The 25052-nt window shown below is 39.6% G+C and overlaps 2 protein-coding genes and 1 long non-coding RNA gene across 5 annotated transcripts; 2 read left to right on the top strand and 1 right to left on the bottom strand.

Annotated features, from left to right (window-relative positions):
* Positions 1-3018: 3018 nt before the first annotated feature.
* GPR15 (G protein-coupled receptor 15) lies at positions 3019-4261 on the bottom strand. The gene has a single exon (XM_029215088.1). It carries the CDS (start codon positions 4127-4129, stop codon positions 3053-3055), a length of 1077 nt encoding a protein of 358 aa, XP_029070921.1. The 5' UTR covers positions 4130-4261; the 3' UTR covers positions 3019-3052.
* Positions 4262-10605: 6344 nt separating this feature from the next.
* On the top strand, positions 10606-21322 carry CLDND1 (claudin domain containing 1). 3 transcript variants are annotated; one of them, XM_029215379.1, is made up of 5 exons: positions 10606-10656; positions 14121-14430; positions 16911-17021; positions 18441-18578; positions 18730-21322. In XM_029215379.1, the coding sequence occupies exons 2-5, from the start codon at positions 14139-14141 to the stop codon at positions 18948-18950; spliced, it is 762 nt and encodes a 253-aa protein (XP_029071212.1). In that variant the 5' UTR covers positions 10606-10656; positions 14121-14138; the 3' UTR covers positions 18951-21322. The 3 variants fall into 3 exon arrangements, with proteins under 3 accessions (XP_029071212.1, XP_029071211.1, XP_029071213.1); XM_029215378.1 differs by lacking the exon at positions 10606-10656 and adding an exon at positions 12638-12731 and having other exon boundaries at positions 18730-21321; XM_029215380.1 differs by lacking the exon at positions 10606-10656 and adding an exon at positions 13868-13894 and having other exon boundaries at positions 14126-14430.
* Positions 21323-21542: 220 nt separating this feature from the next.
* On the top strand, positions 21543-24244 carry LOC114891099. Its single transcript, XR_003792415.1, has 3 exons — positions 21543-22922; positions 23406-23544; positions 24179-24244. It is a non-coding gene; the product is annotated as an uncharacterized LOC114891099 (long non-coding RNA).
* Positions 24245-25052: the final 808 nt, after the last annotated feature.

Below are 25052 nucleotides of genomic sequence, written 5' to 3'. Positions count from 1 at the left end.
CCACAAGCTCTGTGGGAAGCAAAACCCACTACCCATTTCTGGTAGTTAGCATTATGTTCCTGCTTTTTCTCTGGACAGCACTGCTCTCATGGGGCTGGAGGCATCATCTTGCTAGCAGGCCACACCAGGGGCTCTTTTAGAAATAAATTTGTAATTCTTTTATTATTGTTTGACTTTTGTGAATGAGCCCTGCAGGAAAACTGAGGCTCGCCGTTCTCTGTGGCATGCACATTTGACAAGTCATTTCTCACTTCTGAGATCTCTCGGGGGAATAGAGAATGATTTGAGGAGTCAAGATGAATCAGAGGAAGATTTCTTTTACTCAGCTTCCCATCATACTGTGCATTTCTGTGTCTATTTAAAAATTAACTTATGACCCCTAGTAACCGTCCCCTCTCAGTCACGCACATGGCTTCCTTTAAGACTGTTCTTACTTAGTGTTGTTCTCACTCAGAGGTGATTTTGACTCGTTAGAGTGGATGAATTGTGGGGCTCCCAGGAATATCAGGTCAGTTTTCTTCTTTCCATATGGCCCAAATGGACTAAATGTGTGTTTGTGACTGTGTGCCTTAATTTTAAAATTAATTATAAGTTATCAGACAACTTCTCACCCAGGCTTTAATGAAGAGCTTTTCTGTGGTAAGTTCTCATAGTAACATAACACTAATCACATTTTGAATTTTTTTCTGTCAGCGTTATGCTATCTGTAAAATTATGCCTATTTTTCCTTTCCTCACTGGTACCTTATGAATATAAAATATGCTAAGATCTTCATAAGGCACACAAGTAGCATATCTACTTAAAGTATTAAAAAGTATAACAGTATGTTTTTCTTCCATGTTAAAACGAAAAAATGAAAGGGGTGAAACAGAAGTAGGATAGATTCTAATATTTGTTAAATGAGAATGATTAAGTGTCATTTGATAATCTAGTTTGGAAACTTTTATGTAACATTCAATAATTAATGATAGAAACAGAATTGTTTCATATAACTTTTTATTCAATACTTAAAAAAACCTTTTACTTATATTTATTACTCTTACAATATCCTTGAGGATTCTATAGACATAGATATTACCAATGACATCTAGGTATGAAAGATTAAAATGACTTGTTCAATGTCCCAACATTGAAGGTGAAGCTAAACCAAATAACCTAGGTTTTCTCATTTTCTCACAAATACCTTAGCTGATTGACTGGGCTATTTTTTAAAGGTAGCATTTCTCAAAGGCTCTGATTTTGTGATTAATTACAGTGCTTTTGTTGATTTGTTTTAAAAAAGTGAATGTCTTCTACTTTCTGTATTTCTGCTTTTATTTAACCTTTGGAGATCTATTTAATTATATTGAATTCATTTTTGAAGTTTTCCCAGAAACTTTATTTCTTATGATTTACACAGTCTTTTTTTTCTATATCTATGATAATTTATTAAAAGTCTGTTAGAATATCAGTATTAATTGATATGTTAATAGAAATTAATACAACATAGAAGAATACTTTTATAACAAAATTATATTTTTATTTAATAAAAGTTTAAGAGAAAGTAATAAATTTACCAATTTATAAAACCAAAAACTTCTGAATAGACTATAAGAAGATGCACAATATTTGAGATTTCTCTTAATATGAAAGACACATAGGATGAACTTGAATTACCTAGTCTCTGAAAAGATTCTAAGCTTTCTCTGATTTTCAAATCTAATATTTAAAAATAAAGCAATAATTCATTTGTGTAAATAGTGGGGGTAAAAACATAACCTACTTTATCTTGAACCAAAAGATATATTACAATAGTATGTTTGCTGCTGCGAAGCCTTTTGTGGTTGCTGCTAGTTACATTTTCCACTTCAAATTCTTTAAAAGGAATATAGGTACAAATTGACTCAGTAAATATTTATCAGGTAAGGAAGTCCAGAAGGCCTCTGAGTTTCAAAAAATGTATGTAAAATACCAGTAACATCTTTGTTATGGATTTTTCCCTTCAGCTGAATACAGAGCATCCTGTCTTCCTATGTTATTGGATCAAATCATGAAATTACATACACCAAGCAAATGATGCTACAGGGAATGTGTAGCACTAACACTTTAATTAAAATACAAAATGATAATCTGCACGAGGGTGTTGCTAAGCATTTGATGACCTCTAATTACAGTAGTAGTAGCACTTTTATTTTATAACTAGATAACTAGGTAATTAAAAACATGTAATTAGAGCCATATCCTAATTTGTAAAGGCAGTGAAAACAAAGAGTACAGTAAAACCCCATTGAAAAGTAGTTACTACATCATTATAATAAGATACATTTTAACCGACATATTGTATAAGGAAAATAAAAGTCAAACCTTGTCCTATGCTTTCTTGTTAAAATACTCTTTAAGACCAAATGGTAAAGTCCCAAATCATACACACGATACAAAATGATTTTATACCAGTGAGCTTTCGCCAGTCCAAAGTTATTGTGAATGGTATAGGGTGAAAGACAATGTTGGAAGATGGTATAGAATTACCATATAAAGTTTTAAAGATTAAGGCCAGAACCTCACTTCATTACTCAGGAATAATTAATTACTGAGCACAGGTATATTACATTTTTTACTACCTGCATTGTCACCACATTTCTCACCAGATACAAGTGGGCAGAATCCTTTAAATGTTGTCCACTTTGGAGCTCGGTATGAAGGGTCGTGTGGATCTAGGTTCCTGAGAGAGGAAAAGGCTTGAATGTTCATTAACAACCATGAAGGAAGGAACTGGCCCAAGCAGGAGCCTTTATCTTAGAGTTCACAGACGTAAGAGTTGTATTTTGCCTGGTGAACTTGATTGGCAAGGGTCAAATAAGGCCACTCAGCTAAGAAAAAAACCAAAACAAAACAGCATATGGCCTAATTACATCCGTGAACACAGAGACTTTCTAGATGCCTCTTTAAAAATGAACACTTCCTTGTGTTCATGAAGCAATATTACCACTAGCAATACTTTTCTTCTTTCCTTGTCTCAGACACAAATGAACCCTCCGATCCACCAACAGAGCTTGAAATGTTACTGTCCCTTTCAGAGTGACACAGACCTCTTCCTCCTTCTGGCAAAATCCTCTGCCTGAATGAAGTTGGAGAGAGCCTTAGTGAGGTCTGAGGTCTCAGTGCTGCTCCCAAAGTCATACTTCTTCAGGCAAGGGCACAAGCAGTGCACGATGGCTCGGCGGATGTAGCTGTCAAAGATATAGTAAATGAAAGGGCTGATGCCGCTGTTGGCAAAGGCCAAGGGCCCACTCACCTCCATGCCCCACTGGAGAAAAGCTGAAGGAAAGTAGAGGTCTTGCTGCAGCCCAGAGACAATAGCCAGGAGCTTGAAAGTATTAAAGGGCAGCCAGGAGAAGACAAAGGCTGCCACGACGATAAAGATGACCTTTATGGATTTCCGCAGCTTTCTGTTGTGCTTTCCCGACTGCTGGTAACGGACACACAGCTTCCTTGTGATACAACAGTAGCAGGTCACAATGCTCACCAAAGGGGCAAAAAATGTAAAAATTAAGGCCACCAGGCCCCAAGCCAGTTTAACTGGAGTGGCCCTCTTCTCTGCACAGTATGGCTTACCATCAATCAGGGTGAGCTCCCGGGACAGAAGAGTAGGCAACCCCAGGAGGCAGGAGATACACCAGACACTGGCACAGACTCCATACGCGCAGTCTCTATTTCTGATTTTCCTGGATACGGCTGGACACATGATGGCCAGGTAGCGGTCAACACTCATGCAGGTGAGCAAGAAGACATTGCAGTGCATGTTGACTGAGATCATGTAGGAGCTGCCTTTGCACAGGAAAGAGCCTGTCCTCCACAGTCCTAAAGATGCTTCTTTATCCACCCAGAGAGGCAACGTGATGATGAAGATGAAGTCAGAGGCAGCCAGGTTGATGATAAAAATGTCAATCAGTCTTCGGCTGCCCCTTTTGAAATGCAATGCACTCATGAGGATGACGTTCCCCAACGCTCCAGTCAGGAACACCACTGTGTAAAAGACTGGAAGGAAGACTGATGTATAAGGAACGTGGGAGTGGGTCTCGTCAATATCAGGATTTTGGCTTGTAACATAGAAATATTCCAAGTAAACCGTGGTTGCTTCTGGGTCCATCACTGGGTCCAGCAGGTGCCAAATCTGGTAAATTTTCTTACTTAAGAAGTTTTTGTATGAATTTTAGAATTCTCAAGGCAGCTTCTTTTATACAGTGCCTGCCTCTTCTCCCTGTCCCACCCCTTTCCTTAGAAGATCTTGGGACACGCATTAAAAACAGAGATTAAAAAATACAGTTTCTACCAATCCTCAGAAAGGCCCACAAGGAACACCACCCTGATTGGTATTGGGTAGTTGTGGTTATGGTTTTCTTTATTTGCATTTGCCCAGGAAACTGAGGTGCTTTTTGACTTTTTTCTTCAAGACATTCAATTTGTTTCTTTAAATCTCCAGAGATTAGGAAATGAATTAACTTTTTCTCCTTACCTACCTTAAAGATATCTTTGCTTTTCTGACACTGAGAATCTTTTCGATCTAGCCTCCTGTTTCACATACAGTATACTGTTTTACTTTTAGAATTTTAAGGTGGTGATGTTGAAGATACTGTTTTCATTTACATCATTGGTGAAATGTGAAGAGAATAGTCTTCCATTGCATAAAGAGTAAATTTCCCCAAATCATACCAGTCCACATCTAGGGCAAACATAATGATTCCAATTAGGGTACTAGTTTCTTCTCATTTATTTCGCTCTTTCAGTTCATGCATAATTGATCCTGTCTTGTTCAGTAAGTTTTAAAAAATACCCAGGGCTTCCCTGGTGGCACAGTGGTTGAGAGTCCTCCTGCCAATGCAGGGGACACGGGTTCGTTCCCCGGTCTGGGAAGATCCCACATGCTGCGGAGCGGCTGGGCCCGTGAGCCATGGCCGCTGGGCCTGCGTGCCCGGAGCCTGTGCTCCGCAAACGGAGGGGCCACAGCAGTGAGAGGCCCGTGTACAGCAAAAAAAAAACAAAAACAAAAAAACCCCAAATGCTGGGACCATGTCTTGTGCTTTTATCATTATTAAAAAAAAAGTTTTCACTACAATTAGCTCAGAACCTTGCATGTAGTAAGTGCTTTGGAAATGTTACTCATGATCCAGTATAATTTAGCAAGGATGAATTCATTGGGGTTTAACTGTGGGCATTGCTGTTATTTATGCAGCTTACAAACACAGGTTTAAAAGTCACAAACTGCTATTTTTCCGCTATTACCTGTTATTATAATTCAACCAATTAAGTTCCCTTTTGTTAGTGTTAATATCCTTGAGCAGGAGATTTTCTCCCTACTAACCCTCAAATAACTATCCTTCATCAGTCTCTAGATCCCCTCTGATCTTTTCTTCTTTACGCCTCACCTTGATAGCAGTGATTTTTTAGCTTTTTTTTTTTTTTTTTGCGGTACACGGGCATCCACTATTGTGGCCTCTCCCGTTGCGGAGCACAGGCTCCGGACGCGCAGGCTCAGCGGCCATGGCTCACGGGCCCAGCCGCTCTGCGGCATGGGGGACCTTCTTGGACCGGGGCAAGAACCCGCGTCCCCTGCATCGGCAGGCAGACTTTCAACCACCGCGCCACCAGGGAAGCCCCGATTTTTAGCTTTTGAGCTCTGACTTTTCAGTAAGTGCCTGCACACATCAGTGAACTTCACTTTTGGAACTACTGACTTGGCAACAGGCAGAACTATACTAGGTGACATTACAAAGGAGTGGCCAGTATAGGCACTATAAAAGGAAGATTTTTGGTTCATTCAAAACACTTGAGAAACAGGCTAATATCAAAAAGATTCTATCATATTTTTCTCTCATCTGTTCCCTTTTATTTATTTATATTTTACCATAGTAAAATACAACAAATTCTGAAACTGACTCCTTTTATTTCAATTCTTTACTGGCCAAAGTGGCTCAAGCCTCCTTCATACCCTTCTGCCCTTACTTTCCGTCCATCTCGTTTCTTCGTCAAAATTACAGTTTCAGGTTGATACTACTATTGCATAGATGAAAATATAATTGTTAAACATTTGAAGTCCTTTCTACTGAATTATTTCTCCCGTAATTAATATACTGAAAAGAATGATCCTGCCTGCTGTGCTCCTTCCTTCTGTCTTCTTCCTGATGTGTTCTACTGCCACCTCAATCTCAGGCATTTAGTCTGGGTCAGGGGAGGATGAGGGCTACCCTGATCTGGGGCAGCCCCAGAAAGTCACTTGGGAGTTGATTTACGGGCCTGCGTCTACCTTCTTTTGTGTCCTAGGCTGCTCTGTGTTGTTCCTGGAGAGGGAGTGGGAGGGTATATTCTTCACTAAGTATAGGCTGCAGAGGAGATAAACTAATTAACTTTTTGACATTTCTTGGATAGAAATCTTTCTCACTGGGTAAGCCTTAACTATTTAATAGAATATTTCATTTTGTCAAATAGTTTGAAGTAGGACAATGTTTACTTGAAAAGGACTGATGGGGTAAACATGGAAAATTTAAATATTTAAACACTATATGTATGTGTGTGTGTGTGCATTAAAGAAGCAATTATATGTATATATTTTAAAATTTCTTTGTAACTGTATTAATTGTATTATTACATTTAATTGTATTATTGTATAATACAATTGTATTATTTAATTGTATTATTAGAATTTTGCATTCTGCAGCCAGAAGTTCTTCTGGTATTTGAAAAGATAAGGTTGATTCTGGGGCTAAGATATTGAAAAAAAAATTTTTAGATATGTCTCAAGAATTCCACATAAAATAATTATAAAATGGAAAAGAGTTCATGCTCATACTCTAGAGGAAAACATCTGTCTGCACATTTATTCTGTAGGTCTTAAATTTTCTTTCAGCATTCCAAAGCTGTTAGCCTACTGATGTAAACGATCTCAAATCTGACTTCCTCAGTAAATTTTGAAGCGGCTGTAGACAAAATGATTTGCTTTATCATATATAGTCACTTTGGATTATGGTAATTAGTGGTAGAATGCTGCAGTATGAGAATATCCATCATGGATCAACAGTATCTTGGGACCCAAGTTAGAAAATAAATTAAGTGTTTTAAGCCAAAAAAGGGAACACACAGCATAGTACTGGTCTTTTAATAGCTCAAAGAGTAGAGAGCTATTATGAGACAGAACCCACAATAAAAGCTAACTAGATAGAGTAGGGGAGGTCATAGTTCTAAATAAATTAGGAACTACAATCATTTTTAATTTTGAATGCTCTTTGAAATAAACATGAGGAAACTAACAGTAAAATAACCAGCTACGCACAGACCAAAACTCAAAAACAACACTGGACACCATAAGCATATGAAATGGCAGTATGAACAAGGTGATGACCAAAAAAAAAGAGTAAACCGTAAATATCAGTAACTGAATTACAGGACACATGTCACCTCTTAAGAATTGTTTTTTCAGAAAACAAACAAACAAACAAACACGCTCAGCTTTCCTCCTTCATTCCTGGCAGAGATCATTGTTTTCAGCTTTGTGTTCTCTAAGAACTTTTACAACACTGCTTCTAAAGTACTTATTATCTCATTTTACATGGTAAGTTGTTTTGGCGTCTGACTTCCTGAGCTGATCATGAGCAGCTTGAAGGCAGAGACCATCGATAACTTTCCACCGGCCTCTAGCTTATAGTATTTTTCTAACTAAAGTCTTTTTTGGCCTCTTAATGTCATTGTTTTGAACCTGTGGATGCCAGACCACATTACCCACGTTAGAGTCACCTGGGATGCCTACTAAACTGTAGCTTTCTGAAGCTGGTCCCAGATCTATTGAATCAGAGTTGTTAGGAGTAGAGTCTAGGACTTTATATTTAATAAGCCCTCAAAGTGATTCTTTTTTGTGTGTGTGTGTGTGGTACGCGGGCCTCTCACTGTTGTGGCCTCTCCCATTGCGGAGCACAGGCTCCGGACGTGCAGGCTCAGTGGCCATGGCTCACGGGCCTAGCCGCTCCGCGGCATGCAGGATCTTCCGCGGCATGTGGGCTCGGCTCTTTCCTTTTAGTAATTCCTGTCAAATGTTACACAGAGCAACAAACTATAGTTGTTCAGATGTCCATGCTTCCGAAAGACAGAGAATGGACCATACATAGATGAGAACTTTAAATTTAAATTGTCCTTTATTTTAAAATCATCAATGTGAATCTTTGGTAGATGACTTTTTTCTGGGCCCCAGTGTCCTCATTAGTAAAATGGTTGTACTAGATGATCACTAATGTCACTTAAATCTCTAAAATTTTATGACTTATACTTCTGCTGGAAGAAGAATAATGTAGCTCCGAAATATGGTTGTCATAGGTCCACAGCATTAAAGTTTTGTTGGGGAATTCATGTATCCTACACCTCCAGCCAAGGCAATATGCAAGAAGACAGAGATAGTGGGAAATGCAGATAGACAAAGAAAAAGGAGGAAGGCTATATGCATTCTGATTAGAAAAGATGCAGCAACTCAGACCTTTGCTGTTTCAAAAAAAACAGTAATCATGGAAAATAGAAGCTGTTGGAGAAGTTTGTGAAAAGTCCTTATTCATTGCAAATGGCTCAAAACTCAAGCATAATTCAGTCCAGATCTACAAACATTTATTGATCACCTATTGTATGACACTGTGCTGGGTACACTGACCACCTATTGTATGCCAGACACTGTGCTGGGTATGAGGGACACCAATATAAATAAATACAATTTTTGCTGTACACCACCTAAATCCAGATGAAATCAACTATTATGAAGAAGCCTGAAGTGTGCCTAAAATACTAATATCACTGCTGTTTACATAAATATGAGGTACCAAGGGAAATAATCCAACAAATAAAGTGGGGGAGAACACTGATAATAGCAAATAGGTTCCACTTAATTTGGCATGATATATTGCACTAAACTCTCCAAGTTACTGTCAGAATAAAAACAAAATCACTAACTCTTAGACTATAAACAGAGCTCTTAAACTGGACTATTTAAATGGTTGTACATGTTATGATACTCAAGTAAGAGTGTTTCTAACAAATGAATATATAATCACTCTGATTGATAAGATTTATGAAAAACATATAGTTTGCTTCATGATCTTTGCCTTTTATTCTGGGACATATCAGTAGACCATGTACGAACAGAGGTTTCTTTCTGCTGTGCTATCTGCTACCTAATCTAATGAATCCTTTCTAATATGGGGTGAGAGTGGTTGATAGAGAAAACAAAGAAGTAATATATCATAGTGCTAGTTGGGGTGGCTGTATTCACACAAAACCTTCAATCCACCTGTGCAGCAGGGGCTTGTAGTCACAGCTTTGGCTGAATGATGATAGTATATCCACTTGAGCAGATGCCTCAGTGGACAAAAACTTACTCTCTCCTCATTTTCAACATTTGAGCCAATTCTGAACGTATCTCAGGAATTGGGACACAGAATAAGAGAGGTTTCAGAAGTCTAAATTAATTCCTAAAAATTTCTGAGATCCAGGCCAGAAGACTTCTAAGAAGTTCAAATTTAGAGGTGATTTTTAAACTTTTTTAAAAGTTAGCCAAAATAATAACGAAGCATAATGTATAAAGTTGGTTAAGATGTATAAATTAGAACAGGGACTCTAAACTTTAGTGTGTTTAAGAATCACTTTGGGGCTTCCCTGGTGGCGCAGTGGTTGAGAGTCTGCCTGCCGATGCAGGGGTCACAGGTTCGTGGCCCGGTCCGGGAAGATCCCACATGCCGCAGAGCGGCTGGGACCGTGGGCCATGGCCGCTGGGCCTGCACGTCCGAAACCTGTGCTCCGCGGCGGGGGAGGCCACAGCAGTGAGAGGCCCGCATACCGCAAACAAAACAAAACAAAACAAAAACAAAGCTATATGAGAAAAATATAATGTAGATATATCTTGCTAAACATAATTTTTAATTTCTAAAAAAGTACAATTAAAATTAATATGTAAATATATTAGGGAATTTGGTATTGAAGGGAATTCTCGCATAAAGAGTTGTTTTGTAAGCACATAATATAAACAAGTTATAATACCTGCATATCTAGATTTTCAGTTATTTGGTTTATTTAAAGTATAGTGTAATTATAACACCTTCTTGCTGAAACTAGAACCATCCTTAACAAATTAAGCCAGAGGTCTAGTTCAACTTTGCCTTTAAATCTAAATTTTGTAATCTGTATTTGGTTGTACTAAATCATCTTTAATATTTGTGAAAATATGTCAGGCAGCTACTGTTTCCCAAACAGTGCAGTAAGAAATGGAAACAGACATTTAACTCCATTAATTCATTAAGGATTTATTTTGCCTATCCACACGACCAGCTGCACAAATAGAAGACAGAAACACCCAAGATGTAGAGATAAATCAGAAATACCGTTGTGTGCTTAGTGGTACTGGGTGTGACGAGATGGTTCACGTCCCCTGGGCTGAGTGGGCCGGATGGTCACAACCTCAGGCATGCAGACACTCCCAGGTCCATACCAAATTGCTGATTGAAATGTGTCTTGTGCGTTTCCTAGGCATTCTGCAGACTTAATGGATGGAAGTGTCATCGTTGTTTGCAGGTCTCCCCAGGAACATCCATCTTCTGAATCATGAGGACTTACATATGCTATGAGCCCAGCCTGGGAATCTCCTGAGCGGAGGTAAGTAAGGATGCCTGAAATCTGGTCCTGGAAAGTCTTTCCTAGTCATTTGGCGGTTAGTCCAGAGGTTCATAAACCTCCTGATGTGAGCAGGGACCAAGATAAATGGCTTACTTCCAGCCTCCAGGGGAATTAAGAGCTTTAAAAAGGTGTTTATACAGTACTGATCCTACTCAAAGATTACAGGTGTTGAACAAATATTTGCAAACACTAATAATTTAACAATTGCTTACTACGCTCCAGGCTCTGGGCTGGGTATTTTATGTGTATTTTCTCATTTAATCCTTACAATGATCACGCAGGATAGGTGCTACTCTCAACATCATAATTAAGAGAAAAGTAAACTGAGACTTAAAAGAGGCTAAGTAAATTGTCTAACGTCACAAAGCTAGTCAACTCGCCCCAGTATTCAAGCTGGAAGTCAGTTATTCCCTGGGCTCAGTTCCCTTGTTTGTGAACTGAGGTGTTGTCTTCCTCTTCCTTTTTTAAACTTCTCTTTAACCTGGTTTTATTTACCATGTGACTTCACTGGAGAGAGAGTTCCACTCCACTGGAGAGAGAAGGTAGGGGATTTCTAATGAAGCCAATGGATGAAAACATTTCCTGGTGAATACATGCATTGAGGAGTCTTACTGCATATTAACAATTTGCCTGGGCACCTCCTCCATTTTCTCTAGTCGGTGTCTCTGACAAACTTCTCCTATGACCAGATATTCTACATGAAAATTCAGTCATATTTGAATATTATATTCGGCTATTACTTTATTTTAATTAGGTACTGGATGTGAATATCAGTTCAGCCATTCAGGCAAAAGAACTATAGCTAAAAGTAGAAAAACAAATGATATGCCTTCAGTCTGTCAGGGGGGTAGAAATTTAGTATCCACTTGGGCCTCCCACCTTTCTCCTGTGCTGTGGCCAAATTCTAAGGCATTTGGGGGACGAGGAAGGGTTTGAGAGCCCCTCTGCTCCTTCAGTTGGCTGCCTCTGTAGGTATCTGCTGAGAAACCCATCATTTGCTGTTCTCAGAGCACATTCATGAGTCCACACACATCACTAAAAAGATGTCCCTGCTTCCTGTCTGTGGATTTCTATGCAGTACTTGAAGGCTTAGAATCATTTTGTTGCCTCTGTGCCATACAGTCATCTGCAATCTCTGAGGTTGTCCATGACCTTATCTGCTTAAGGCAATATTCTCCAAATTTCAGTCTTTTTCATACTACATGAATTTTTTATTCACTTTTTTGACATATCTGGGACCCTCAGTATTAACTTAATATTTTTCTTCAACAAATTGTAATTTATTTTAAAATTAATTTATTTTAATATTTTTATTCAACAAATTGTAATTTATTTTAAAAATAAATTATTATTTTGTAATTTATTTTATTTTTATTGACTGCAATAAAGAGAAAACTAATATCACTTGCCACAAAGAGAAAGCAGCCACAAACAAAAACTATCTGAAACCCGAAGAATGTCATTACATTCTAGCTGGATACCTTCTGTCAGGTTACATCCTTCTTAGTCTAAACGTAAACAGTAAAACCAGAAAGACTATCTGCTGCAATGGGAGTGAGGTTGTGGGAGAGAAAAATCAATGGGTTAATATTTTAAAAGTACAATCGCATTGCTGTTCATAAGCAGGGTGGTGGTAGGGATAGCACAGGACTGGAAAAATCTGAGTCATATTCGTCACAATTAATGACTAGTAGTGACCGGAAATAGGTCGCCTTACTCGGCGGACCTCCGTCCCTTCCTTAGTAAAATATTAAGAATCCATCTGCTCAGACTTCCCTTTTGCGCACCTAGGGAGCGGAACTACATCTCCCACAATGTGCCGCGCGGCACCGAGCATGCCGTCCACCGCCTCTCGCAGCTTTTCCTCTGTCCCTCCTACAACTCCCACAAGCCCCCTCGGCGCCGGGGCCAGGCCGGGCTCGGGGAGGAGGCGGAGGCGCAGGAGTTATGGAGGGGGCGGGCTCTGCAGGGAAGTGCGTCAGAGAAGGCGCGGGGAGAGTAGGGTGCTGTGGTTTGAGCTTGAGGGTGAAGCTGGCGGAGCAGGAGGATGGGCGGTGAGTGAGCGGGGCCGACGTCGCCGGGCGGGGGTCGCGTAGCCGTTCGGTGTTTCCATCCGTTTGAAGAGGGGCCCCCTCCCCGGGCGCGGCTGGGGCTGTGCGGGTTCTGCGCGGGGGCCTGGGGCGGGGCTTTTCTCTTGGCCGAGTGGTCCGGGGAGGGGCCTGCTCGGGTACCTGAGGCCCCTGGCCGGGGACCGCGGAGGGCTGCCCCGCTGCAGCTCCGGCTGGTCTCGACCACCCCCGGCCCCAGGGTGCGCCCCGCGAGGTGACAGCGCCAGGCGTCCGGCCTGGGCGAAGCGCCGCTCCCGGTGCTCGGGACCTTTTAAGGTCATTTGAGAGCCACCGGGAGGAAAAAGGATTAAAAAGAATAAAAATACAAACCCAACTTCTGGAGTTATCGTTAATTATTGTAATTGCTCTGATCTCTCCTGAGTCACTTGCCATTTCCCAAACTCAGCAACCCCAGTTTGCGAGCCCGTTTTCGTGCTCCTTTTTAAGGTGTTTGGCGCGGTCATGGTATATACTTGCAGTATTTGACTAAGCTTGATCCGCCTTGAGTCATTTTACTGCGGCCATTTACTACTGCCAGTGAGCCCTGTCCACGCCTTGGGAGTGTTAATATTTGCCTAATCCAGAGTTTTCTTTCTGGCTGAGGAGGGATCATTTAGTTTGCAGATGAGGAGGTTCAGAAGTATAAGGAATGGGTAGAGTAGATAGGAGTGAAGACTTTGGCAGCGTAAAAGAGCCTGGCTTAGCTTTAATGGATTAGGGGCAGATTAGAATCTAGCATTATTATATGTTGTTATTCTCTTTGCTATGCCGTGCGCCTGGAACAACCTTTCTTTCTGGGTTAACAAACATTTTCACCTGTCTTTTAAATAGCTCCTTACTCGTAACCTTGTTTTAGAAGGTTTCCCTATGCAGAGGAAACTGGGAGGAGCCGATTTCCTCTGCTTCCTTTTCCTATGCCTTTTTCACACTCAGACCCAGAACACTTAATGCTCTGCAGTCTGTCATTAAAAATGTATGCAAGGTACATTGCTGACTCTGGGCATGTCTACTGTTTGTATCTGTAATGTGTATGTCCATTTCAGTGTTGTCTGTTTTAGTGTGCAGGTGATAGACTAGAGAACAAGACCTCTGTCTCCGTAGCATCCTGGGTATGTGAGCATTCAATAAGTACTTTTGTGATAATGAGTTTTGTTTTGAACTTAATTAAAAAATGCTTGCTTCCTTTTTTTTTTTAAAATTCATTAATGATTATACATTACTTTAAAGAGCCTTGGGAGGGGGAATAGGGTAAAGGGTGATTTTGACATAATTCCTTTCAAAATCTGTGTTTGTCCTTGAAGTCTAACTTTTGTTCTTTCTTCAACTTTTAAACAGAGCAGTCTGAATGCCAGAATGGATAACCGTTTTGCTACAGCATTTGTAATTGCTTGTGTGCTTAGCCTCATTTCTACCATCTACATGGCGGCCTCAATTGGCACAGACTTCTGGTATGAGTATCGAAGTCCAGTTCAAGAAAATTCCAGCGATTTGAACAAAAGTATCTGGACTGACTTTGCTAGTGATGAGGCAGATGAAAAGACTTATAATGATGCACTTTTCCGATATAACGGCACAGTGGGATTGTGGAGACGGTGTATCACTATACCCCAAAACACATACTGGTATAGTCCACCAGAAAGGACAGGTATTTCTCTTATTTTAACTTTTGTCTCCTTTACCTACTCTATAATAGAGAAAGTGATGTGATGATGGCCCAGTTATGTATAAGGAGGTTTGTGGGTTCTTTCTCTCCCCAAAAAAAGAAATCTTATGTATTTCTTTTCTCCCCGTCACTTCCCTCCCCAGCTTCCATGAATTACCATCATACTCATTAATATTGGTTGGATGAGTAACTGTCCTTATCTTGGGAAAATCATTGTAAATCTTTGTACTTATTTACCCACTCATTAAAATATTTGTATTAAACTCACATGTCATGAGAAAATAATTGGAAAAGAACACTGGAAGATTTCAAATACTTAGTAACTGGTAAAAAGGACTAGTATCCAAAACGAAGTCAACACATATGAATTGATAGTCATTTTATATGTAGCTGTGTTTTAGTTGATATTATCATTTGCCCACTAAATCTTAGAGGGTATAATTCGACCAGTTCTGTGTTTAAGTCTGCATATTTGAGACTGTTTTACAGCAATCTTGGTGGAGTTTTTAGGTTAAAAATATCCATTACAGAAGTAAAAAAAAAAAAAAAATCTAAGAAACTGCCTCTCAGGTTTATTTTGTAAGCATTCTTAACATTTAAAATTTTTAATTTCCAGTTATTAAGATGGAAGCTTTAGAGTTCTTTGTAAGGAACAGCTTTATAAATTGTTTCTGTTTATGACTACTTCTGTTGGGCTCTTGGTGGGAAGCACTATATTCAAATCACAGCACAACGGGCTTGAGTTACCATACATCGGACGGCTGATAGTTGTGATTTTGTATGGAAAAAAGAAAGTAGTTTGGAAAGAGGTGAAAGTTGGTTAAATTTTATTTTAAATGTTCAATTCTATTTATGAGAGCATAGGAGCACTTGATATTTGAATCTTAGCAATCGTTTATTATTCAGGCAACAAATATTTAGTGCATTCTTTCATGTTCCAGGGCCTAGGATCTTGGAGTACATTAGGGGAAAAAACAAATAAAAATCCCTACTCCTGGGGAGCTAATATTCTTTTTTTAAAGCTCCAGTTAACACTATTGCTCTGCTGCTTTTTAAAAAAATTTTATTTATTAATTAATTAATTTATTTTTGGCTGTGTTGGGTCTTCGTTTCTGTGCGAGGGCTTTCTCTAGTTGCGGCGAGCGGGGGCCACTCTTCATCGCAGTGCGCGGGCCTCTCACTGTCGCGGGCTCTCTTGTTGCGGAGCACAGGCTTCAGACGCGCAGGCTCAGTAGGTGTGGCTCACGGGCCCAGTTGCTCCGCGGCATGTGGGATCTTCCCAGACCAGGGCTCGAACCCGTGTCCCCTGAATTGGCAGGCAGATTCTCAACCACTGCGCTACCAGGGAAGCCCCCGAGGGGAGCTAACATTCTAATAAGCACTGACAGGCAATAAACAATAAGTATAATAGTATAAACAGAATAAGTAATAAGATAGTAGAAGATGACATGTGCTATGAAAAATACAGCACAATAAAGGGGGTTTGGAAATACATAGGGAAGGGGATGTTGGTGGGCATAAGTTATGCTATGGAATAGTAAAGGCAAGATACGCTGCAACAAGAAAATACCACTTGAGGAAAGACTTGATAAAGGTGAAGGAGTTGACCATATGGGTAGTTGTGGAGGCAGGGAGAATCATTTAGGTTGGAAGGAACAACTGCAAGGGCCCTGTGGTGGGAGCATGCTTGAAGTATTCCAGAACCAGCAAGGAATCCCCTGGGCTGGAAGGAGGGGGCTGGGGGAAGAGTTGGGTATGTGTCAGAGACACATCCTGGGAGAGGGAGTAGGGCAAATCACGCAGGATTCTCTAGGTGTGATGAGGGCTTTGGTTTTTACTCTGAGTGTGATGGAGCCACTGGGGAGCTTTGTGCAGAGGAAAGATAATCTGGTCACCTAGGAAGATGTGCTGAAAACAGACAGGTGGCTGGCCAAGACAGAAGCCAGGAGACTTAGGAGGCTATTGCACCAATTCAGGTGAGAGACGATTATGACTCAAGACCAGGATGGTAGTACTGAGCAGTGCCTGATTCTGGATATATTTTGAAGGTAGAGCCTCTGGGATTTCCTGATGGAATGCATATGGGCAAGAATGACTATAAAGTTTCTGGTCTGAGGAACAAGAAGAATGGAATTGTCATTACCTGAAATGGGGAACATGGCTGATGGAGTAGGTTTGGGGGAGAAGATCAAAGTTCCTTTGTCCACTGCTTCTTCCTAGTCTTCTTACTACCTATTCTAATTCATTTTACTGCTCCTCCCTGAACCCATGTCTTAAGCCTGCTGCTGAGAACCTTTGGGCATTGGTGAAGCCTGTGTGTCACTCAGGACCAAAGAGGTTGCTGTCTCCCCTGAGAACATTTTTCCATATCACTTTTTATTTCAGAGAATAATTACTAAAAGAGATTTTTGTTAAATGTTTAAAATTAAAACAACAAGCAATCATTGTTATTCTCGTTCCAGAGTCATTTGATACGGTCACAAAATGTATCAGTTTCACGCTAAATGAGCAGTTTGAGGAGAAATTTGTTGATCCTGGAAACCACAATAGTGGGATCGATCTGCTTCGGACCTGTGAGTAGTTTGAACGCAGCAAGACAATTGGGAAAAAAAGAAAATAATTTTATTTCCCTTTTGTTGAACTCTTTTTGGAACAGGATGACATTGTACATTGTGTCAACTTGAAATAAGGTCTTTAACATTATCCCAACAAACTCTGTTCTGTTGATAACACATTTTAGAAGTTAGATACATACTTAGCAAATCACAGCTATGAAGTTGAGCAGCTAATACATTGGGTGACAGAATCCAGACCATCCAAAAGATGTTATTAATGGGCCCATTTAAAGAGGAAGTTTAACAGGGATAAATAATACATTTTTATATTTAAGTTAAACACTTCATTTATCTGAGTTCAGATCGGGATATGTGAAAAAAGTTGACTGCAGGCTTTATGTGAGTCAACAAGTATCAGGCCTGCTGAAGTATTGATCCAGTCTTAGGTGGTAGTAACCAAGGTGTAGATGTCAAAAACAAATGAAAGTAATTATTACGAGCATTCTATTCCTTGATGGTCAGGCGGCCTAGGAAATGCTGTCTTCATATTTGGACCTAGTTTCTAGGCTATATAGAGAGTTACTGGAGCTTGCCTGGAAGAATGACCACGTCATGAGAGGAACATCGAATAAATGACAAGTATTCAATTTTGCATTGTAAATGCATAGGAAGAAGTTTATTACTAACAGAGTTTGAAGGGAAGTTAGAGAAAAGACGTTTATATAGTTCCAGAAAGTAAAACTAGCAGTAAAAGGTAAAGTTTGGTTTAGAGTTGATGTTACTACATTGATAATAATTAAAATAATTTGAAAATGTAATGGGATGCTTTGTAAAGTCATCAGCTTTTTTTCCCATGTTGTTGAGGGAATTTATGGTAATTAAAACTGCGATTTATTGAGTGCCTGGTATATACCAGATCCTCTGCTTTGTGCTTTATGTATATTTGTTTAACAGGTCTTTTGTAATCTCTATTCATTTGCTTGTTATTCCTGTCTTAAGATCCTATGAGGACTTAAATTTGTTTGTATGTAGAACCAGAATGTTTTGCTTCAAATCTGGTTCTACCACTTATTGTGTTACCTTGTACAAGTTATTTATACCTCCTGTTTCAGTTTCCTCATTTATAAAATGGAGATTATAGTAATAGTACCTACTTCATAGAGATTTTGGGGGTTTAATACACAAAGCATGTATAGAACAGTGCCTGACACATAGGAAGCCCTCAGTAACAGTTAATTGTTAGTGTCCTTTTACTTTTATCAGGAGAAAGTTAGCATTGTTTTGAATAATGTGCTTTAGGAAAAAACCTCAATGTTAGCATGCTTCATTCTCACTTTTTGAGAAAAGTTCTAATTAGAATATGAAAGAAATTGCCATTGTGAGAAAACTGAAATCATGGTAACATTTCTTTTTTCTCTCTCTCTTTTTTAAAATCAGATCTTTGGCGTTGCCAGTTCCTTTTACCTTTTGTTAGTCTAGGTTTGATGTGCTTTGGGGCTTTGATTGGACTTTGTGCTTGTATCTGCCGAAGCTTGTACCCCACCATTGCCACAGGCATTCTCCATCTCCTTGCAGGTGGGTCTTGTCATCACACTTAGTTTTACCTACTTCTTGTCTCCTTAGGGATCCCATATTACTGCCCTGTTGTGTTGCCTGGAAAGCTCTTACCATGCTCTTATCTAGCTATGTTTTTTTGTTTTTGTTTTTTTCTAAATTTTCCTCCAAGGTCTGTGTACACTGGGCTCAGTGAGCTGTTACGTTGCTGGAATTGAACTACTCCACCAGAAACTAGAGCTGCCTGAGAATGTGTCTTGCGAATTTGGATGGTCCTTCTGCCTGGCTTGCGTCTCAGCTCCCTTACAGTTCATGGCTTCTGCTCTCTTCATCTGGGCCGCTCATACCAACCGGAAAGAGTACACCTTAATGAAGGCATATCGTGTGGCATGAGTGGGAAGCTGCCTGCTTTACAATTGCCATTTTTATGATTTTTTGATATTAATATTTTCCCTTATCTGCCCCCCAGTTGTTTTTAATTTAACTCTTTTTTAAATGGGTATACCATTTTATCCTGAAAATCCATTTTATTTATTCACACAGACAGTTGTTTCTTAATACCACTAAAATTTATATGGAACCTGAGTGATTCCATCTTTCAGTCAAACTAATCTAGGTTCAGAGTCCAGACAAAAAAATTGGGTAAACTCTTGGCACAAATTTGTGAAAGAAAATTGGTAGTAGGAGGTTGACCCAAAGCAAGTTCTGCTGAGGTCTGTTGGATAAAGTATCTGTTTAACTGGAAACTCTAGTTTGTTTGGGAAACAATCATTGTCAAAACTTACGTTCACTTTGCTGTTGTAGATAGCCAGTCAGCCAGGCTATTTTCAAGGACTTAGGCTATCTAAAATAAGGAAATTATCTAAGATCTTTTTCTCTAAATATTGGCATATAACTTCATCTGAGGTGAAATATCTTCAGTTGTTTATCTGTACTGTGTCTGTTTACAAGAAAGGAAGTGTTTACATGGAATTTTAACTTTGTAACTGCAAGAATTCCAGTTCAGCCAGAGAAGAGGATTAACCTTATTTTACTTTTTTAAAAAAACTCTACTTAATACGTCAATAGGATTTTTAGTATCGCCAGACCATTTTGGATTTTTGTTCCTTCCCTCACACACCAGACTTACTAAAAGAGTGCTTTTTTTAAACACTACGTTGGGGTCACAGAGTAAAATTCTCCAACTGCCATACGTTTATTTCAGCTAAGTACCATAAAGAAGGTTACACCATAATGACCCTCTGGAGCTAGGAAAACTACCACAAGATCTAAAGCTTTGGCTGGTCATTAACTTCCAACTATGGTCTTTATTTCTTGTGGTGAAATGATGTGCCTTTCCTTGCCTAATCCCTTCCTGGTGTGTATCAACATTATTTAATGTCTTCTAATTCAGTCATTTTTTTATAAATATGTCTATAAACATTGAACTTTAAAAAATCTTATTTATTTATTCCATTACTGTAGTACTTGACAGATTTAAAAAAAAATGTAACTTAGTAATAATTTCTTACAAAATCCTAGATCTGTCTTTTTTTAAAAAATAAAAAAATGAGAAGAGACTCAGAATTGTGTATAGTGTCTGAGTTGATTAAATCTCAGTACCTTAGGATAAAGAAGTACAGGATTCTGAATGAGGATTTTGTGATTTTCTGTGGGAAATGCATTGTTGCTCTATAGGCCTACTTTATGTCCAGTGTTTGGGTCTCTGTTTTATCATCCAGAAAATGTGGGAACCCCTTCCCCCCATTAGAAAATAAGAGACTATTTCTTATGCTTCAGCGTTTTAAAGCATGTTTTCAAAGTAGTTTTGTGATCATTGTGTATCATACTTAACATGGCTAGTTTTTCATAAAGTCATTTAATGGCTGTGGGTGTTTATGTTGTGTATTAATCAAGTGGGCTTCTGACTTACAACAAAGCCAGTATTACTCTGCAGCCGATTATTGCCTGTGAAATGGCTAGTTGCTCAGTTTTCTACCTCCTCCTAACTCTTGAAGTTTCATTGCCTTTCAGCACCTTTTGTGGAAGGTAGAAAAGCTAAGTGAACAAAACACAGCACACTTTGGGGAATGAGATTTTAAAATTATTGACCAACATGACATTTTTGGATTTGGAAGTTATTTATTTTATCCCTGCCTCTTATCACCCCAGAATTACATGTGACTTACTCTAACACCCGTGTTTAGTGTGCATTGAGGAAGCTTAGTCAGGATCTGACTTTTGAGCCTCACCAGTAGCACCCTTAAATATGGAAAGCTAGCACCATAAGCCCTGGTGCTGAGTATGTGTTGTTTAAGCACATTTCAGAGTAGCTGAGGTCATTCTCTCCTGCAAAGATTTTTTGGAATACAGAGGCTTGCATTGTTTCACTTGATGTGTAAATATTACGGTTTTTCATCTGTCTAATGATTCTAGTCAAGTAGAACCATATGAAATTACTGACATTTGACCATTTTTGATTAATACATAAAATCAGTGGCAAGGAAAGTGCTATTAATCTCTTTTCACGTAATCTTTGAAAGCAACCCCGAAGTGTAAAAAAATAATTTTCAGATTTTTCAGAATGTGAGTTTTATGGCAACTTAAGAAACATGTTTTAAGATCTTAATTTTTTGGTTCCTGATCTCATTTCATGATGTGAATAAATGTCTTCTATATCCTTTTTAGCAAAGACTCATTTTAGAAAATTTCTTAAGGATAGCCATAAACACAGTAAAAGTTAATACAATAAAAAAGGCAGAATTTATTTGTTCAATTAATATTGTGTGCCTGCTGTCTAGGTCATAATATACTAGGGTCTCGGGAATTTAATTGTAATGTGTTAAAAGTTTTACCTGGTCTAAGTATTGGGGTGTGTGTGTGTGTGTGTGTGTGTGTTGGGGGGGTGGAGGCAATGGATAGAGTTAAGTCACAGGTGAACTGATTGGTGACCCCAGTGAGAAGGAGTTGACCATACAACAAATCAATTTAGAGTTTGTTTTTCCATTCCAGAGACATCGCTAAATTGCAGACTAGCACTGTTAAAACTTATGTAATATATATCCAGTCATTTTCAATTATTGTAAAGCAGTGTGAGGGCATTTTACATTTAACCCTTATGTAAGCTTTCACCAGAAATGAAAACAACCTGTTGATTTAACCTGATTTTGCCAGTTGCAACACTTTGAAAAGTTTCCCAGCAGCTAAAGGAGCAGGTAATGTGTATAGTGTTGAAGATGCAAATTGTTACTTCACAAGCTCCACCCAGCTCTGTCCTGGCACAGATGGGTGAAGTCTCTTGTCCTCCTTTCAGCCCTCTTCTCTTAAGGGAGTAATGATTCAGACTTGAGAGAATAAAACAAGGAAACACATCTGTGTATAGGAATTCTTTTTCTTTTGCTCATCAGGTGTTCCAACACACTATTGTAATGAGATATATTTTTCCCTTGGATCAAATTATGATATATGCCAGTGTCCTGCAAATTCATTATGTGAAAAGAATAAATTAGAGTACTTATTTGCTCTCTAGAAGAAGAGATTTAAATCCTCTTCAGTGTTAAAATTTCTGTTAGCAAAATTAATACATTGACATACTAACACTTGCACACTTTCAGCAAACTTGTATAAAGCAAGATCCAATTTATATTACTTTTTACCTTTGTAGAGTTCTAAAAAGATGGAATAAGGGGAGAGAGAATTCTCTTTTGTCTTCACCTTTTAAAATATTTGAGTTATGGGGTCATGTGTCAACTTTCATCTTCAGACTGTCTCAGGATGTGAAATTTACCTCACGTCTCCTATAGCCTTCCAGCCCCTCCCAGTCTTCTAGCCTGTGTTCTTGTTTTTCTCTGCTCAGCTTGTATTGTCACTGGGACGTACACAAGCAGCTCTGAGTCTCTTGTTTGCATAATCTCCCATGGCACCTTCCTTCACAGTCCTTAGTCTTATCTTCACAGCAGAACTATGCCATCCAGTTTTCCTATTCTGTCTCAGGGTACCAAAGAGGGCTGCTCAAAACTATTCAGCTGATTCTGTTTAAAAAATTGCTGTTTGACTTTAGTTGCTTGACAATTAACCCCCACTGCCTGTTGATTTATTACCCTGTAACACACATGTTTTTCAAATCGCTACAAATGTTAGTTGTTGGAAACGTATTCTTTTTCTTCAACTTCCGCAGATGGGGTTTATGCCCTCTTTAAGGAGCACATATTGGAATGAACTCTTCCAGTTTCTCCAACACTTGTATGTTTCTCCCTACAAAAGAAGAAGAACGTATTAACTGATTGGAGAGATTGCTGGGAGCATGGCATCCACAAAAAGCAGCAAAGTGTATAGTGGTTCAGTATCCAGCTCAGGAGAGACAGCATACTAAATTTGTAATCCCAGGTCTGTTACTAAGCCTTTCCAAGTCCCACTTTTCCCATCTGTGAAATGCTATGGTTATCATACCTGCCTCACAGAGTTGTAATGAGGATATTGCTCAGCATAAAGTAGCCACTCAGAAGTGCTTGACTGGCTGCACTAAGAGTGGATGGGGTTACCCCTAGTGACCTGGCCACCCCGTGGGGTGGTTCTCAGTCTATGCTGCATATTGGAATTGCCTAGAGAACTTCAGAAAATACTTGTGCGCTAGAGATTCTGGTTCAGTCCGTCTGGGGTGTAGCTAGGTCACTGATATTTTTAAACCTTTCCAAGTGATTCCAGTGAGTAGCTATGTTTGAAAACTGTTTGAAAGCTACATTTAAAAGCAAGAAATAGTATTCTCTTTCTTCTTGGCAGATTGTTAGAAAGAGACAGTGGGCTCTGTAGAGTAAACAGACCTGGCATGCTGCCTGCCTTCTAGAAGCTATTTCTTTCCCGTGCTTTCAGGCACTCTCTTCTGCTGACATCTGGCTCTTTGAGATGGGCCCCAATCCATCACACCACTGCTAGCTGGAGCTGTACCAAGAGTCTGCCTGCAGCCCAGGACACTCCAGTGGCTGGTCCTAAGGTTCAGATTTGGCCGGAGGTAATAGAAAGACTCGTTTGTTTTGGCTTCAATTCCAAATTACTTTCTTTAATTCAGTACTTTCAGGGACCCTGTAGGGGGGGGGGGGGGAGTGACTAGGCCTCCATAAAAAAGGTAAATACTGTGATCCTTGTCTGTTTACCAGTTCATTGCATTACTTCTCTTTTGATTAGAACCAGAAAGGACAGAGGTATGAGTAACTGACATTAACCTCTACACAAGTCAGAAATGCTTGAGAATGAACATATAAAATGAAGATGAACTAGTACTTGCCTTGATAGGTTGTTGTGAGGGTTAGATAAGGAGGTACATAGATCCTGAAACATCAGAGGTCAGTAAATACTAGGTATTGTTAGGAGACGAAGGCAGCACAGGGGGAGGAGGTCAGCCTTTGCCCGGCCTGTGTGGTCAGTCTGTGCAGGAGCTGCAGCTGCTGTGGCTTGTCCTGTGGCTGCACTCCAGCAGGGCTTAGCGCTGGGCTGGGGGCTACAGTATCAGGGAGAATCTAGTTTCCTGTTAATGTTCACTTCAAAACAGGTAGAGCTTCATCACAGACAGGCTCTTTAACCATTCTTGCATGTCAAAATGGAAGGATATTTTAAAAGATTGTGTTGTTATCCTTTTTCCCAAACAGGTCTGCACCAGTGTGGGATTTTTTGGTCTTTCAATGATTTTGCTAAGCGTCGGTTGGTGAGTTAAGGTTAGCTGCATCAAAAATCTGTCTTTATCTTGTTTAAATTGGATCCAGGTCCACTGAGAGAACAAGAGGAACTTGGATTCCTGTGGCTTGTTCTCAGGCTCCTGAAATGAACTACTACCACATGCAATACAATTTGGTTTGGACGGTTCATTTTAAGTGCTGAGGGTGGCAGTGGATTTCAGGGACACACACCATAGGGCCAGACACTGAGCGTTATTCATGAACACTTATAATAAGTTGCAAAGTGGCACTTTTCTTGCCCTGCCTGGACTTAAAGGAGCATTCAAAGGTATGAAAGATAAGAAATTATCTAAAAAATATCTAGAAAGAATTCAAACACTCGGGGCTAAGACTTCTTCCAGGACTTGTTTAGGGACAGCAGCATCCACTTTTATTATCATAACTATCCAACCATCCCCCATGGCAGTGGTCCCTTTCTCTTCCCATTTGAAATAAAAAGATGACAGGAGGAAGGAAAGGGAGGAAAAGGCCTTGAGTCTGCGTGGAGGGTGCTGCGGCCCTTCTCTACCTCCACCAGAAAAGGTGGGTACGGATCCCACCCCCCAACTACTAGACAGCCTCCTAGGTGGACAAGCAGAGCTACTCTCTTGTTAACCCATGACTTTCACATCTAAATCACATGCTTCGAATTTAGACATTTGCGTATAACCCCAGCTCTTCTTTTACTGCGTCAGAACCTTTGGGAAAATTCTAACACTTCTGAGGTCTCAGTGGGATAATGAAGTCCACTTTTCATGTTTGTTGTGAGGCTTAAATAACATAATACATGTAAAGCACTCAGCGTGGT

This window comes from Monodon monoceros, unplaced genomic scaffold, assembly GCF_005190385.1.
Source record: "Monodon monoceros isolate NGI ecotype Baffin Bay Population unplaced genomic scaffold, NGI_Narwhal_1 Super_Scaffold_11, whole genome shotgun sequence".
In the NCBI taxonomy this organism is placed as follows: domain Eukaryota; kingdom Metazoa; phylum Chordata; class Mammalia; order Artiodactyla; family Monodontidae; genus Monodon; species Monodon monoceros.
Note: the sequence above shows the minus strand (reverse complement) of the source record. Positions and strands in the feature narration are given on the sequence as shown.